The 18,385-nt window shown below is 43.2% G+C and overlaps 1 protein-coding gene across 5 annotated transcripts in view; it reads right to left on the bottom strand.

The window, feature by feature from the left end:
* Window positions 1–18,385, bottom strand: part of LOC552079 (homeobox protein homothorax) — a 479,885-nt gene that overhangs the window by 291,189 nt on the left and 170,311 nt on the right. For all 5 annotated transcript variants that reach the window (XM_016912223.2, XM_026440631.1, XM_026440632.1 and 2 more), the window contains exon 7: window positions 6,922–7,051. In XM_016912223.2, the coding sequence (XP_016767712.1) occupies window positions 6,922–7,051 (130 nt within the window). The remainder of the gene's footprint in view (window positions 1–6,921; window positions 7,052–18,385) is intronic.

The following is an 18,385-nucleotide window of genomic DNA, read 5'->3' as shown; positions in this document are numbered from 1 at the left end:
AGAGAGAGGGGGGAGAAGGGGAAGGAGGAGGGAGACGAGAGAGGCGAAGAAAGAATCGAAAGTCGACGAACCGTCGATTAAGTCCGATTCTCTTACCTCACGGAGAAGCACGGAAAGAAAGAAAAGTACTGGCAAACGTCGAGGAGCAGGAGGAGGAGGAGGAGGAGGAGGAGGGGAAGGAGCGTTGTTGCCAGAGGAGGCAAGTCTAGGAATAGGCAGAGGGGGGGAGGGGGAGGGGGAAGGAAGAGAGAACGGGGACGGGAGAAGAGGACGGCCCCCTCTCGGTTGACAGGACTCGTTCCTGCCGAATCGAGAGGGTCGATCTAACTCTTTAAAAGTCGGGAGGATATGGCGGGAAAAAACGCAGAGGCGGGGAGGGTCTCTCTCTCTCTCTCTCTACATCTCCCCTTCTCCTCGCCCCCTCTCCGCGCGCATAGGAGATAGAGGGATCGATAGAGCGGGGAGATTGTTTCGAGGTCTCCGCCGTCGGTCTTCCGCTGCTTTAGATCGTAGATCGACGTCTTGTTAAGCTAACGAAGCCCCCACTATCGTTCCGAGCCGAGAAAACCGGGTATTCGTATCGAAGTTTAGGGCCATCTCACGAGGACGGAACGGAGGAGAAGGCAAAATCTCTCGGAGAAGAGATGATTGGGGGCAGATAAGGAGGAATATATATTTTAAAATATAGTTGAAATATGTGGAGTAAGTGTAAGTAAGATCGAAAGTAAAATCCGGTTTTCGACTTACGTTACTTACTCACGTTTCAACGGGATCGAAATTAAAATCTTTGAAATTTTTCACAACGCGATCTCTGACTCACCACCACGAGTCGGATCGACGGCGTTAAACGTCGAATGGTTTTAGAGTATGGAGGACGCTTTATTGCGTCGATTGACGGTTTCTCACGATGAGCAACAAAGCAAAGGAGTCGAACGAACGGGACCGTTCGTTCTCTGAAAGGAGGGGCTTTGTTCATCGGGTACGTATCGCGATCGAGCAGCCTAGACGAGATAGAATCTCTTTTCTTCTAACCTCGGCGGGAGAACGAACGTGTTTATCCGCGAGCGATTGCGACACGATATGTTAATGCCCGCGCGTCTGCGCTCTTCCCACGTGACGCTGACATGCGTTTCCATCGTGTCCTGGAAAAATATTCCGCCCCAACGACGCCGCGTATCGATACACGCGGCTCGAGGCGAGAGATAGATCGGAGAGCGGAGAGTGAGATCGTCCCGTTTGGCCAATTAAGACCGACGTCTTCGACAAAGGTCGAATTTTTTAAATCGTTGGAAGGAAAAGAAGAAAAAAAAAGAAAAGAAACGTTAAAGAAAAATTTTCATTTTTCAACACGACGCGTCAATGTCGCGTCGATCGAATCAAACGGAATTGAACGATGTCACGATCAATCGTGACTCATTCGTGTGCCAGTTTCACGAAGAAGTGGGAAACGGAGCATAAAATTAAATTAATGGATTTATTATATCGTCGTGGAAAGAATATTATTATTTCTGGCTTCTATTTTTTTTATACAAGCGAATTACAATAACTTGTTTCCCAGCTATTTTTACTTTTCTCGCGATTTCTCAATCACCTTGTTCCAGAATTTAACAAATTCTACCAGCGATGCTTCTTTTAATCCGATCAAAATGTTTTGAGCTTCACAAAATTATTCCTCCTTCACCATTTCTGAATCCTGTTCCAACCTACTTTTTCCAAAATTTTAAAATTCGATAAAATCACTGCAATTTTTACTTTTATAATTATTATCTTGTTATCTACTATTAATTCTTCTAATCAATTAATCGTATTACTTATTAATCACAGCCGTTCCGATTCGAAAAAAAACGATCCAGAGATGTGCACACGGATCCAAGAATTGGACAGAAATTAGGTTCCACGGCCGCGGACAAGGGCGACGCAACGTGGACCCCCGTCGAAGATGATATCTGACGGCAAACAAGCCGGCACGTTAACGAGCCCATGGACCAGAGGGAAACGACGAAAAGGACCGATGGATGGCGAAGAAAAGCCTGGAATGGCCGCCTTGGCCGAGCAAATCCCTTGTCCGTCGGTGACAACTCGATCGTATCTGAACTTTGGTAGAGCTTAGGCAACCGAGAATCGAATTAAACTGACTGAATCGGACGATAAAGAAAAATTCGTAAGTTTGTCGAGACGGTTTGTCGAAACGGATGATAAAGGAAACGTGCAATGATCTCCACAAGAGGGACGATTTAAGGCGACGCGTGGTCTTCGCGATTCTTTAGCTCGTTTGAGGTATAAACAATATTGTAATTGAGGATTAACGAGAGAATAGCATGCGGACTGCTACCTCGTTTACCGAGGAGAATCGATTCGTTGAACAGCGTTTAGAACAGAGATTCTCAATCGGTATGGTATAAACATTTTTAATATTATCGATAAGAAGAAGCTAAATATACTGTAAGATGAATTGAAACAATATTCATTAGAAAGTTAATCGTCGCACAGTTTAAGAATAAGTCGTTATAAATTTTTTTTCCAAGCGTTGTTTAATTGAAATGATAATATAAGAGACTTTTGATCGATGCATTTAATTTCCCTCTAATCTTGGAAAAGTTAACACGTCAACCCCTCGATTTCCCCTCGTGTTCGAGCGATGCATTAACCTATCAATGTGGAAACAACTTCCTCTCTCCAACAGCACGCGAATCAAGGAGAAAGTCTCTTTTTGCAGCATGTTTCGACACGAGGAGAAGAAACATTTTCCTCTTTTATACGTGAAAATTCTTTCGAGGCTACGATTCATCACGTTAGAATTCCATTCCGCGTGTCTTCTCTCATCCTCGCGTCCACGGTATCCGGTTCTCCCGCCAGTGACGGATCAACAAGCCAGATGTATAAAATATATAACAAATTATAACTATACATTTTTCACTCGTTTTTTTAATCAATTAAATAAATTATTTATATATTTCAAGATCAGAATAATTTAATCTCTGATTAAAAATAAAGAAAAAATAACTAAAATTACTAAAATAACGAGACATTTAGCAATATATAATTAATTTATACTTCTCATCCTTTTAGACGAATAAATTACGACTAAAAAATTATAATTCGCGGATAAGTAAAGATAGAAAAAAAGAATAAAAAAAAAAATTTAAACGTGAAAATAATAAACTCTACATAATTCTTTCCTTAACTCTCGCCCCCCTTCGTTACGTCCGTCCCTGCGTGTTGCGATTGACGTCGCAAAAAGAAAAGATGAGCAAAGGAAGCCTTGGACAACGAGTCGAGGAACGTTTTAATCGCCGTGATTTCGTTGTTGGCTAACGATGGGGATAACGATCGCTATATTCCCCGACGAGGTGGTACCGAGATGCGGCCGCGGATAAGGGCACGCTTCGCGTGCTGATCGCGGTGAAACGCGAAGACAAAGTTTGATTTCGCGGGTGTTGCGTTACCGTTTAGCATCGCTTAATTAATACGGGAGTACGTAGAGCGAATATACGTGCGTACGAGCGAATCGCGGAGAGTGAACGTGGCTGATCGAAATCTCGTCACGAAACGAGCCGAGCCGTTTCTCATCATGCGATGAATTTTAAAGCCCCCTGCGACAAATACGCGAGCGGCAATCTTCCTTTAACGAGAAGAATCCGTGACATCATCGTGGCGAACGTGGAGACACTCGATGGATAATCAGCGTTTCCGATTCGTTCCTTTATTCCTTATATATTCGCGGTTGAAATAATTCGTTTCTGGAATTTAGTTATTCAATTAATTCCGTTCGACGATTAGATTTGGATTAACTTTGATCAAGAAAATTGTTGATGCTTTATATTTCGTCGTTTTGAATTATAGTGGAGGAGGGGATACGTAAGATTTTTGGAATTTGCATATCGCGTCATTTCGTCATTTTCTTGATATTAATATCGTTACGAAATATTTGAAGAGAACTGGAATGGGTATAATATCGAATATGTGAATATTGTCAAAATACACGAGGGGATAATCGATATGACTAAAATTCGAATTTTAATTCCAGTTCTCGTCGATACCATGATAAATCCAATTTCGTTTTCATCGAATACCACCAGTTTCCAATGTTTGATCGTATTAATAAGACGTTAAATAGAAAATACACGGATCTTCGAAACAGTCGATAACAACCGTGCTACGTAAAAATGGCGAAGTGAAAGTTTTCCAGGTATATACACTGGAATCGTCAAATATTGCGTAACAGTTGTTTTTTAGAATTATCTATCCGATACGAAAGAAAAATCTTTAACAAATCTTTATCTTCCATCCAAGTCTATTTCAAAGCCAATATTAAAATTTTCCAATATATTGTTTAAATTCAAACCTCAACCATGAAAATTCCAAAAACATCATTTGAAATTCCAATTATTTGTCCACAGGAAAATATAATTAATAACCGAGAAATAAATCACTCGTCACGTATGGAAAAACTGAAACTGAGATCGATCTAACATCTTATCAACGCGTTATCACGACAGATCACAATCGAGGACGATGAAACGAGAGCGCCGCTTAAAGACACCGCGACACGATTTCCTCGAGCCGTCCCTACTTGATCGACGTGGCGCACGCTTTTGATTGTTATTGATCAATCGTTTCGGCCGTGTATTATACTTACACGGGCGAAAAAGTGAGAGGACGTATAATATGCGCGCACACACACACGCGCGCGCGCTTATACACGCAACAGAGAGAAAACTGGCACGCCACGCGGCTCTATAACGTTGCCACGACACAACGAATATATAGAGACGGCGGATCTTAATGAATCTTTATGGGATGGTGTCGTGAACTTGTGTACCCTCCGGTGACTGACTGAACCCGGCCAACCAACCAACCATTGGCGCGCCTCAGCTTCTGGGATGCTGCTTCTCCACTCTCGCCTATTCCCTCTCATCGTTCTCGTGCTCGAACAGAAGGGAAAATCGTGGCAGTTTTGCTATATCGAGATAATATTCGTTCGAAATATATCAAACTTGATATTAAGAATGAATCGATCGTTTTAATCTTCTAAAAGAGATTTCTAAAGAAATAAGCGGGAGGATTTGTCTTTTTAACTTTTTAAAATTGCGGAATTTTTCTTTTACAGATACGTTTTCTTAGAAAGTTGAAACGCTTTCGACGGGTTCGTTGGAGATTGTTGGAGGACGGGTTTATTGAGTTTAACGGAAGAAGAAGGTTTTTGAGAAAATGGTGAGGGTGTAAATTAATCGGTAAAGAAAATCTAGACGTGCAAATAAAATAAAATTATCGCGGAACAGATACGATATCTTTCGAATCCGTCGTCGTGGCTTTTGTCGTGGTTCGAAAACGATGGAATTTCGATGAAGAAGAAAGAAAAGAAAAAAAGAAGAGAGCGCTACGCCAATGCGACGAGTTGCTCATTAGCCCGAACGATGGCGTTGCCGCGTGTTTGATAGTGTGTTGACGCGCGCTCGTCGGTGTTCGTAAAATTTGAAGGGCGTGCAGAAGGTCCGTGGGGTCCCGACGAGTCGCGTCTTGATTGTCATCAAGCCGTTTCTCGTCGCGTGATATCGTCATTAACGCGCCAAGCCCTGAAGAACGCCGTCGATCCCGTACACGCGGAGACCGCGTTTCGTCCATCGATCCGCGCCGATCGATCCATTCGAAACCTTCTCACGATCCACGCCACTTCGATCCTCGTGCGATCGATAAACATTCGACGAACGTCGATGGAAAATCCATCGATGATTAGAGGAATAATTTATTTATTTATTTTTTTCTTTATCATTTTTTTCTCCCTCTTACTCGTCTCTTCTTATCTCTTCTTTTTTCAATTTTACTCGATTTGTAATATAGTAATAATTCATAATAAATAAACGCGGAATTTACGATATTTTATGGCGGATAAATTTTTTATAAATCGATTGATGAAACGAAAGTCGGGAACATTAAATTGTTGTGAAAGATTCATTTGAATTCATCGTATAATCGTGGAAAGAAAGTGAAAGGATTTGGAGGATTTATTCATTTAAGCGTATTCGAGTTTACTTTAACGAGTTGCATTTTTAAAGAGATTATTGATCCGTTGTTGGCAATTTTTCAATTTTTTTTTTTTTTTTACCACGAACGAATTAAGATGTTTCTCTTATCGAAAACGTTTGAGGAAACGTCGATCGCGATTAATGGCGGACAGAGCGACCATGAATCGTGACAGATTAAATCTAACCGACTATCTCGGTGGATAAAAACGGAGATACGGTAAATTAATAGGGGGATTAAATTGAGTTGGGGATCTGTTATCGAATTGTTGGAAGCTAGTAAATTCATCGGTAGTTTTTATACTTCGATGAAAAGAATATTTGCCTAAGGATAATCTGGTATTTCAGTTATTATCGCTGGCAATTATCAAGCTATCATCCATCGATGGGATTTATAGAAAGTTGCATCGACTTAAGTCACGATAAATTATCAACTTGTTTCCCGATACTGGAGAAACTAGCATCATTTATAAAACTGTGAATTCAAAATTCTATCTTCTACTCTCCTTATTCAAATTCATCACGTGACTTTTAACTTCCTTCGTTTCTAATTATTTAATCAAAACCCAAAGATCTACTCTAATTGTAATATATGAAATTTTTTTTAATAAAAATCCTTCTTTACCTAAAATTAATAAAATCATTGGCCACTTTAAACCTTTAAAATTTTCTCTCGTTATAGTAAATTCACGATCAATTAATTATCCATCCATTTCCGACACTTTCATAACTTACTTTCATAATTAAATGGAAAAATCTATCCCATCGCTTATCCTTTCTTTCTCATTCTCCTCTTCTAGATTCAATTATTTACCATTGCCTGAACCATTCGTTCAACGAAAAAAATTCTCTAGACCACCTACCATTCTAAATAAAAAGAAAAAAAGGAATCACTTACCAGGATCCGAGGAGTCCAAACTAGCTGGCGCCTGTGCGCTGAGGGGTCCAGGTGTGCCCCCGCTTCCGGGGCTACGCGCGTCCTCGTTGCCACCCGCGCCAGGGTACGAGAGCGACGAGGAGGGTGGCCTCTGCAACAAACAAAAAACGAGCACAAGCGTTTTCGAGCGTACGTTTGAAAACAACAACAGCAACAATAATTGCACGCTAATCCCCTTGCCTGGCACTCGAGGCAATCGAAACTACGACTACGAGGAGGAAATCGCGCGACACGATCGTTCGAAAGAGGAACCTCGCCCTCCCCTCTCTCTCTTCTTCGTCGGGAGAAAGGGTTGTTCCGCGAGGCGTGCGCGGGCGAGACCGCGTTGGCCCATACACCGATACACACATCGGTGAAAATAGCGTTGACGGGGGGGCCCCGGTACGGGCCGATTTCGATCTCGATTAAAGGCGGAGCACACGTACCACCGCCACGAAAATGCCCACCGCATAAACGATCGGGACGGGAGGACGCGCGATCCTTACGAATAAACGATACGCGCGGCGTGTAACGTTGAATATTCCTCTCTCTCTCCTCGGCCGATTGTCTCTCTGCTCGATTATTCCGCGTGTGTAGCCGGTGTGATAATCAGCCCGAGCCAGCCCGTTCGGGAAAATACGCGCACGGCAAATTGCTGGCCCCGTGCGAGGAATACCATACCATGGCCAAGGGGGGGGGGGATGGGAGAGGGGGCCCACGGGTATCGGGGAGCCTAATTGTCCCGTTTAGATTGCGAGAGGTGATAGATCTAACAGGGTTCGGGAAAGAGATGGAAAATTTCGCGAAATGCTTTTTCTTTATTTTATTATATCTACGCGATGCTTGGTAATATCGCGTTACATTTTTGGCCAATGGAATTTTTATGTTTCGAATTGGGTATGTGATTTCGATAAGAGAAATAATAACAGCACGGTTTATTTGTGAGTGTGCTTTATTTATTGTTACAAAAAGATAAATTGGTATACTGTAATCGGATAAAATTGAATTGATTAAATATTGTAACGAGGGAAATAAAATGTATCTCGTTCGGTCTTCAGATATTGATATTAGAAAATGCGAGAATAAGGCGTATAATTGAGAGCGTCGATAATTTTTCTTTCTTTCTTTCTTCCTTTTTTTTTTCTTCTCATAAATGGACGTATTAAAATCACATGAAAGTATCGGATGACGGGGGACGCATCGACGGAATATGAAATATTAATAAAAGAGAAGATACCCGTAGAAGAAAACGAACGATTCGAATCGATCGCTTCATTTCTCAATCACGTCATGAAACTTTCCTTCCATCACACGCATCGAACGCAGGCAAAATAATAATCCGGCAGTGACACGTTGCTCGTGCGCATTTCTATTCCACAAACCGTACGTGTAATACGAATCCAATACCTCCAATACAAATTCGTTCCCTTCCCCCCCTCCCCCCTCCCCTCTCCTGCTCATCGAATAATAAAATAATCGAAACGTATCGTGAAAAAAACGTACCATATACGTGTGTACAGTGTACGTATTATTACAGTCGGTATGGAAAATTTCCAATTGACTCCCACTCGGAGAAATTCTCTTTCCTAATGCGAGAGAAATGATCGATGGAGGATCTCCTCCTCCAAGCGTTTCAGGGCATATATACGCGGTGTTTACCGCGCGAAAAGCAACGGTATCGATCGTGGCCCGAGGTCGTAGGATAAGAATTCCAGGCAGGCCGGTGGTATCACGAAGCGAAATGTCTGGATATATCACGTCTGGCGGGGCAACAATGAGTGACAGCTGACTCCCACATGCTGTCACAGGCGTCATCTTCGCGATAATGTACCCGACTCCGGTCTCCCCCTCTCTCTCGATTGGTCGTATCTGGTTAAAATCGTTACACGGTCAAATCTATAGGACCTTCCTGCTGCGTCGAAGAGTCACACTAGCGCGCGTGAGGGGCGATGCGCGCGCGATGTGTATCGATGAGGGAAACGTTCGAAAGGAGGGGAAAAAAATAAAAAAAAAAGAAGAAGAAAGAAAAAAATCAAAAGAAGAGTAAAAACGACTAAGAAACGAGAGATTGTCGTTGAAATTCCCTGCTTGAGGAGAGAATTTTCTCGCCCAATGAAAACTTTTGAAGAGATTCGACGAGCGAATTCTTTTTTTTCTTTCAAGGTGTGTTTTTAAAAATATTAAACTCAGTATATTAAACTTTGAAAGAAGTAACGGAGCTTATTCCAGGGGCTTCAACGAGAGAGAACGAGTTAAATAAAAAATTTTCCATCTTCTCGTAAATATCTAATCGACACTTTCAACTTGTTGTATCATTCGTGGATCGATGATGAATCCCGCGACGATAAATTCTCTCTCTCTCTCTCTCTCTCTCTCTTTACAATTACGAAACGAAACGAAAGCAATGATAATCGGTGTTGGCCCCGATTAGATACGATTAATCTAGATTTAATGGGAAGGAAAATTGAATAGGCACAAGTTTGTACACGTACCAATTAATTCCACATAATTCTCGTCCGGGACGTCTTAATTTTCATTTGAAGGGGCCCCGCGATCGCTCTCGTCTCCCCGGGCACCAAGAGGATATAGTGTACGCCGCGCGACCGACTATATATACAAGAGCGGGAACAAGCGGGAATGGGGGGACATTAATAATGCATCGGTTGTCGCTGGATTGCTTCCTACTAGCAGCAAGTACGAAACAAAAGGGTGAGATGCTTGTCATTGTCACCTACGAGGCGAAGATCATCTTGTCGGCCGCGATCGTTCAGATCGGCGAGTTTAATCCGGACGTGTTGACGAATCGATTAAAATCTATCCCTTCGTTCGCTTTGAAATGAAGAAGGACGGTATAGAGTGGGCGTTTTCGCGAAATCAAAGACGATTGTTTTAAAATTGTTTATTTCACGGAGAGAGAAAGAGAGAGAGAGAGAAAAAAAATGATTTTGAAATATGGATTAAGGATATTATATTCTTTTCTTTACGAATGACAGTGTACAATGCGATTGCCATTTGTCAATTATTTATACGAACGCATCGCTGGAATCGATATCCGAAAATCTACTTTCCCGTAGATTCGAGAACAGAGACGATGCTTTTTTTTTTTTAGAATTTTTACTCTATTTTTTCTTTTTTTAGAAATTTTATTTTGACCTCCAGGGAAAGCAAAAGAATTATTGAACGAATCGTTTCGTTCCCAAAGTATCCCAAATTTTATCAATTGGAATTTTATCTCGTTCGTTTTTTTGTCGCGTGAATTTTTTATCAAAAAAATTATATTTATCAAAGGATAATTTAATCGCACAACAATTTTCGATCATCTTCCAAACTAACTAATTTCTCGATTTATATGACTTTATAATGCTTTTCAGACGCGTATCTTATTTTAATCTCTGACCCGGTATTATACATTTTGAATGCCGGCCACGGTGCGATATGTGTTTATATAAACAGTTGGTAAGTGGCGATCGCACACACTCTTCTCATGGAAGCGTACACACGTATAAGAAGAATTCAATGGTATAGTGGCAAAACGGTTTGAAGGTGGATTTTGGCCCCCGGTGACGTCACTTCCTACTAAAGTCCCGCCGGTCTTTTTTCGTTTTTTAAATGGACAGGCAAGGGTCCGGCTGCGTGACTCGTGTCGATGCAATGATAAACGGTTAACGGGTCGACGGGCATACGCGGTCTCGTTCTCCACCTCGTTGCCCGGCCTCTCTATCTCTCTCTCCCTCCTCCTCTCCCTCTCCTCCACCTCCTCTCTCATCTGCCCATCTCACTGTTTTTATCTACCACTCCGTCTACAGGCGCTCTTAAAGCGTAATTCGACAAACCGGATGTCTGGTCTGCCCCCTTAAATAAATCAGTTTGCCCGCATCTCATATTCCACCCCCGCTCTGGCCGCGTCTCCGCGTTTCCTTCCCGCTCACCCGCGCCACGGAAAACGCGGGGTCGAAAGGCGAAAGGAGAGAAAATGAGAGAGAAAAAAGAAAAAGAAGAAGAAGAAAAAAAGAGAAAAAAAGAAAAGACGACGATGATGGCGTGATCTGTGACGAAACCGGGGCCGACGATTGGGCCGCTATCATCCCGAGTGAAAGGAGTTAACGCGTGATCTCATCGAAAGTCTGTGGAAATACACCGACTTTACCGATCGTATTTATTGTGAAACGAGGCTTTTTAAATAACTCGCCTCGATCTCGAGAATCTTTGCATAACGAATTCGCAAACATACGAATTTTTCCTCGTATTACGAGACAGTCTCTTCGATTATCGACCTGTGATTACAATTACAAGAATTACACTTTCGGATCTATCCCGATAGAAATTGGAAAATTAGTATAAAGAAGCACGGGACAGAGCTGGAGAGCTCTCTGGATATAGAATACGTATAAGATTGCATAAGATTATTACGCGTCGCGACAAAGATTTATCGCTCGGATGAGGCGTGTATAACGCGGAGGTAGCGATCGAATAACGCTAATTGATCGATAGATCTGTCAATGGATCTGTGTGAACGGCATTCTTGGATTAATTAATCGATGATAATTCCACTATTTAATAATACATACGAATTCTTCTACAACCTATACATACATATATAATACAACCACGAGTCTCGTTCCTCGATTTCGCGTAACAAGAAAAATATCCACGATCATCCTCCTCCTGATCCTCCTCCCTTCCCAAATGGAAGCCGTGGAAGTGGAAGAGAGGTTCCGGAAGAAAGCTACGACGCATGGTATGGAACAATGGTGATCGCACGACACGCGCGCGGGCTATAAATTATAATAAAGGCCGATGTTCGAAGCGCGGACGGGCGACGCTGGTTCGCTATCGGCGCGTCGATCGCGCGAGCCGATGACTTACGCGCTCGCGCGCGCCTCCTCGAGTCATTGTACCCACGTATTAATTGGTCGTCGTAACATAATGCCGTATAATTATGTAATTAGCGGCCGAGCATTACTCTCGCTGACTGGTTTACGGTCGAGATACGTAAATCTCTCTCTCTCTCTCTCGTGATTAATTTATTGCAGCTACGGAGCGAAAGCGGGCAGGCAGGCGTCGCGCGACCACGAGGAGGAAGGCCGATAGCGTGGCACGGGAGGGACGAGGATGGGATTCTTTACCAAATGAGACGAGGAGAGGAGAGACGAGGGGAGGAGGATTCATCCGAGACACACGGCGGTGGATGTCGGCCTGTCTAGGTCGTCTCTCGGCCGGGCGAAGAGGAGGCGGAGAAACAGGCGCGGAGGCCGGCCACGACGATAGCGACGAGTGTCGAGGGCGCGACGCGGAATGATCGTCGGCCTGGCGTTGCGAGAAGGAAGGCCGACGACGAGAAGCTCGAGGAGAGGAGAGAGAGAAAGAGAGAAGGACAGGGGTCCCGGTTCGGTCTTGAATTTCTCGACGATACCGGAGGCCGTCCACGGCGATCATAAATTACGATTTATTGCCGAGCCAGCGCCTCCGCTCCACGGATTATCTTGTGCTTATGTCAGCACGCTACAATTATTATTTACATTTTCCCCGGTAATGGAATTCCGGACGGGAAGTGGAAGCCGCGATTCGCGAAACGACGAGTTTTAAGGTATCTTGGATCTTGTTTTCGTTGGAGGGAGGAAAAGGAAGGATGAAGAGAAGGTGACGATAATTTTGAAATTTGTTCGTGTTAATTTCTATAACTTGGGATTGTTTTGAAATCTTTGAAAATTTGGCGGGAAATTTTGAAAGAGAAGCGAAAGCTATATCAAAGCTCGTCTGCGAAGGAACAAGGTTGAGGTTAAGATAGCGGGCAAACTATCAGTCCTGTACAGTTTCGAGATACGCAAGTTTACGACTTCCTAGAATATTCGTTATCTATGACGTTAGAAATTGACGACACAGAGATCGGTAAATAGCGCAAAAGTTGTTGTAACAAAGGTAACGACGTCTTTAAACGCTATCGCGATTGCACGTGCTTCGTGCCCGCATATATAAATCGGAGGGGTGGAGGGAAGGGAGAGAGAGAGAAAAAAAAAAAAGAAAAAAAAAAAAGAACGAAACATTAATTTTCTTCGGGAACAATATGGTAGACCGTTTCACCGGTACTCGCCATTACGATCCATCAACGCCATTTTATCGGCGGCGATCGCAAACCACGATTATAAATAATAAAACGGACACGTGCACGTCGATCCGGGGTTCAATTATTTCAAAACGAGCAGCTTGTCGATGACGTTTATTGCATCGAGTTAATTTCACACCTATCGAAACCTACGCGAGCCTGCGCTTCGCTCGCTCGGCGCTCACTCGCAGAAACGCTGACTATTGTAAGATGAAAAGAAAGGAGGGTTTGGGGATCAAAGGGAATTTTTGTCTTTCTAATTTTATTCTGCGCTTTGTTCGACGCCCACCCGAAACGAGGACGTGAAATAAAATTAAGAATAAAAGTTTTCGAGGGTTATTTTCGAAGGTTGATTGATTCGTCACTGAAATAGTTACTGTCCGACGCGAGAATAATAATATACTCTCGGGGGGACGCAATTCCTCGTCGAGAGTTTTACAACACTCTCGAATTATTCCGATTCTTGATAAAAAGGAAAAAGGGAAGAGAGTTAGATTATCCTTTCGAAATGAATTTTCCATTTTATGTCTTTCTAATTTTAGAAATATCGATCATGCGATCGTTGCAAGGTAGGAATGCACGAACGTGATAAATTGCGGAGCAATTACGTATTGACATTCCGCATCATGCTCGATGTTTCGTGTTTAGGTGTGTAATGTCCGCGCGTTTAGCCTTTGTTCGTGAGGGAACGTCATGGCGCCATGTTTCGACTAGCAATCGGCGCGCGGAATACGAAATCGAAATACGTATCGGTTGAATGATGAATCGTCGATTAAAATATTAGTTTGAGAGAGAGATTGAGATTTTTAATTTCTCCTTACTTCTTTCAGACTTACTTTCCTTCCTCTCTCTTTTTTTTTCTTTTTTTATCAACGCGACGAAGCATTGACCCGTGACGCAGACTGAAGCGTATTACATATTTATGACGGTAAATAAGTGCGTGTAATCTCATCTCGTGTCAACATAAAAGTCAAAATATATTTCGTCAAAATCATCATCGGCCTGCCTTAATTATCTCTCCGTGCATTATTCTTATGAATACGACACAATGTAACTAACTCCCTAAATCTCCATCCATTATTAATTTTGAAATCTTATCGTACTCGTATAACCAAATCGAGGAAATCCTAAAAATCCTAATCTTTGTCTAGAGCAAACAACCTTGGAATAAAGTTTCGTTCGAAAAATAAATAATTCTCACAGAGCAAAGTTTCACACGAGTCTCGGTGAACTCACGAGGTTCAAACAGACTCTCTCGGTCGGAATGGGACGCTTAAGGGGAGAGAGAGAGAGAGAGAGAGAGAGAAAAAGAGAAAGAGAGAGTTTCAAGAAGGTTCAGCGAAGGAAGGAGGGCCAACACTCGACCAGCTGATGGATCTAATCAACATTCCTCCCTAATCACAATATAGTCGCCTCTCTCTTTTCCCCGGGGGATCCTCGTCCTCTTTTTCCTCGCATGCGAGACTCTCCTTCTCGCCGAGGAACCCGCAGAGATTTGCAGACGCGGCCCAGGCCGACGCATTCGTTTTAATTTAGCCGCCGTATAAATTAGACTCCCAAATGATCGTTCCCCGTTCAAAAAACCGCGGCGGGCCCGGTGAAAAACCGTCGCCTCCAACCTGTCCTTCCCCGTCTTCCTTCCTTCCTTCCTTCCTTCCTTCCTTCCTTCCTTCCTTCTTTCCTTCCTTCCCAATTCGAGCGTCTCGCGATATCTCGTCTCCGCGTTCCTCCTCGCCGGTCCACTCGTCTAAACTGGTCGTCGAGGAACGCGATTCATTTCCATGCGAAAACGGGTAAAAAAAAGTACGAAAGCGATTCGCGATATCTTATCCACTGAGGTTGGCTAAACTGCTGTTGGATGATCGAACGATGATTCATTTTGAACGAGCTTTGCCGAGAACGGTCATTTTTATTAAGAAAATGGCTATCCCTCTCGTTGGAGAAGATATGGAGAGGAGAAATTTTAAAGGGATTGAAGCGTCTCTTATTTCCAACATTATTATTATTATTATTATACTACCTCTATTCGTTCCGATCTTGCTTTCCTTCCCCTGTTAAATTATTAATTTTCAAATTTTATTCCGATATTAAATCGGTCTTAACGCTCGCCCATTACACATGTTGCCCGTATCATATCGTTGCGTATTTAAAGTGAAGATATTAATTATTAATATCGAAAAATCCCACGGAACTCTTCTTTATGGAGCCCACATCGTCGACGTGGAAAAAATTCTGTTCGACGATAAAATCTTCGCTATTACCGTTTGCATCGCGAACAGAGATGAAAGAAACGAGGAGGAAGAAGAAGGATACGTAACTGATCGACCCGCATAAGGTGTGGTTGTTACCTATCTGGACACCGGGCAGAAGGCGGAGGATTTTAAGAGACGGCGCTCGATCGACGCTTCGTCTACGAGGCCCGCCAGGTAACGATAACGCTGGGACCAGACCTGTATGGTATGGTATATAACGACAAGGTCGAACCAGCAGCTACGAACCGCTCTCGGACTCATATCTAGTGGCACGGTGGCGGCGTTCCTCGGCTAATTGGTTTCCCGTGTTGCGTTCACCTCCCTCGGGATAAGGCGGTCACCTTCCTCCACTCCCTTTTCCTCTCCTCTCCCTTATTATTCCATCGATAAACAACCTTTTTCCCCATTCCTTGCGGTTTTCGATTCTCCCTCTCCCTCTCTCTCTCCTTTGAATTTTCAAAAACTCACTGGAACGAGGTAATGAGCGGGTCGTTGTCGATCATTTTACACACGATTGGCAATGTAACACGATCCTCGTGCTCTATTAAACTAGTAACGAGACGTTTATCGTATACGTATATAGATATTGTGCAGCTTTGCACTTGTATTATATGGTAATAATAATATCAAGGTGGTATCTTTCGATTTTATATCAATAACCATGGTTCGTTGGCTCCTCGAAAAGCCCCCTTCATCTCACTCGCCATAATCTCCACTCGACACCCTTTCTAAAACCTCGATATCATCAACGACAATATTATTCCAACAACTATCCTTAACCAATCCTTCCATCTCTCGAAACAGCTTCGAGCATTATCCAATCTTTCGACGCTGCCATCTCTTCTTGCATACCCAATTTTCTCCCAATCTTTCTTTTCTCTCTCTCTCTTTGTCCCTTCGCGAAAAGAGGCGAATAGATGCAGCGGATTTACAATGCAAATCGAACGTTTAGAAACATCGGGCAATCAAGATCGATGGATCTTTAACGAGAGGGCGCGCGAGGAATAAATCTTTTCCTTGGCGCATGCGCGCGAGCGAATAAAGAGGGCGCGTGCGTACATAGAGGCTAACGATTGCCAAGAGGCATCGAGCATCTTATCGTGAGCTGCGATCGCATTAAGCGGTGGACAGTGACACCCAAGCCTCCTCCTAACCTATTATATACGTTCATTAGCGAAAAATAATCGAGGGTGCGATCGTCTCGAGTCGTTAAATACGCGCGTTTGCAACGTCCAGCTTTGTCTTTCCGGCGGTTAACAACAACGAGAGATCCAGATCGTTTATCCGAAAATTATTCAGGACGTCTGTCGATGCTTTACTTGGCGCGGTTTAACGGGAGGAAAATGCACGAGACGAGAGGGACGGTGTTTATGTATTGGCGGTTTGGGAAGGTCTCGATGACGAGTCGCACCTGCTGATTCCTGTTGTAATAAGCGACTTGCATTAGGATGGAATCTCTGGAATGGCGTTTGGAAATGTTTTCAATGGGTGGAAAATTGATGGAATTTCGTTTGGCCTGTCATTGGCTATGACGGACGGATCGCAGATGATAATTCCTTGGATTCCTGAACGTGGAAATTGTTTTTCTGGAAGATGTCTAAAATTAGTTGGCCATCGATGGAAATTTATAAATCTTGGATTCACGAGTTATCGAAATTAAAAAATAATCTTGTACATATATACTTTTAAAGACGAGTGGATTTACAAGAGTGGAAAGAAATTCGTGAGAGCCACTGATGGACTGGAGAGAGAGAGAGAGAGAGAAGAAAAGAGGCGGAGAGAGAAGAGAAACCTTGACTAGCAACCACTCCGTTCGCATATGCTAACGCATTTACAGACATTGTGCGACACATACCAACGTACACATACGGTGGACACGTGATCGAGGGTAACGGCAAAAGTCTCTCAAAATCCGACAGACCATGAAAATGCTACTTTTCCAGCCGCGAAATTGTCCTGGGATTACGTTAAATCAAACCGTGCTAAAAGGATCTCCAATTAAAGAACCCTCGAAATGACAAATCTCGATCATTCTATTTTCTATTCTCTTGACGTTCCAATCCTCAAAAAAAAAATTAATACAATTCCTAAAATCAAATATTTATATTCCAATAACTTTTCAATGTCTCTCTACGAAAAATATTTCTTGCAACAGAAAACTTTTCTTCCAATATCCTTCCCCCCATAATAAAATTCCTCAAATAGAATAACGAAATCGTAGAAAAATCTGGTAACAGTGGACAAAGAAAATCGATCAACCGAGCGGGCACGAATATTTCGAGAAACCACGGCATCGACGTGGCCAGGGCCGCAGCAACCCCTGGCGAGGCGAGGGTGGATCTGATACAGAGGCGCGATAAGGCGAAGCGGAGAGGCCATGACATGCGGTTCGCCGTCTGTCACCCGGTTTCGTCCTCGTCCGGGATATATTCACCGGTTGCCACACCCGTGTCACGTGCCCTCTCCCTCGATCGCCAAGGGATCCATCCCCCTTTTCGCGGGATATATATGGATCCGTACAAGTAAAATGCATCCATATTTAATCGGGAGAGTGCGAACGGTTCGCGATGCAAATTGTTACGAAGACTGGCTCCACGATTCCGAGTCGAGGAATCCTATCTCCCATGAGTGATCAAATATAGATTCGAGCGCGTGAAACATTTTTTTGAAAAGGATTCGTTCACGAAGACGACTCGAGGAAATACATACATGATCCTTAAGATAATCATCGTAAGCAAAGATGAAAACACGATTTATTATATCGCGAAATGGAATTTAAATTTTATTTGCAATCGAGATTCGAAATCCGACGTGCAAAGAAGAAAGAAAGAATTTTCATTGTGACCCGTTCAATGCCCCGTTTCCGGGCAGCACACAATCGTGTGTATACATTGGCTCGATCGGGAGAGGAGCGAGGCCGCGTGTCGAGATAAACGGTCATTATTAGCCGTCCATGCGTTTCGTTATCAGAGAAGAGGTTGGCATAATGAACGGCGACTGGAGTAGCGCGCTAATAATAAAGGTCGTAATTGAGCGGTCGTGTTCTCGAGGCGAGCACCGTTTACAGGAAGAACAAGCGGCCGAGGGTTTC

Source organism: Apis mellifera, linkage group LG5 (genome assembly GCF_003254395.2).
Source record: "Apis mellifera strain DH4 linkage group LG5, Amel_HAv3.1, whole genome shotgun sequence".
Classification (NCBI taxonomy): domain Eukaryota; kingdom Metazoa; phylum Arthropoda; class Insecta; order Hymenoptera; family Apidae; genus Apis; species Apis mellifera.
This window is presented reverse-complemented; position numbering and strand designations above follow the sequence as displayed.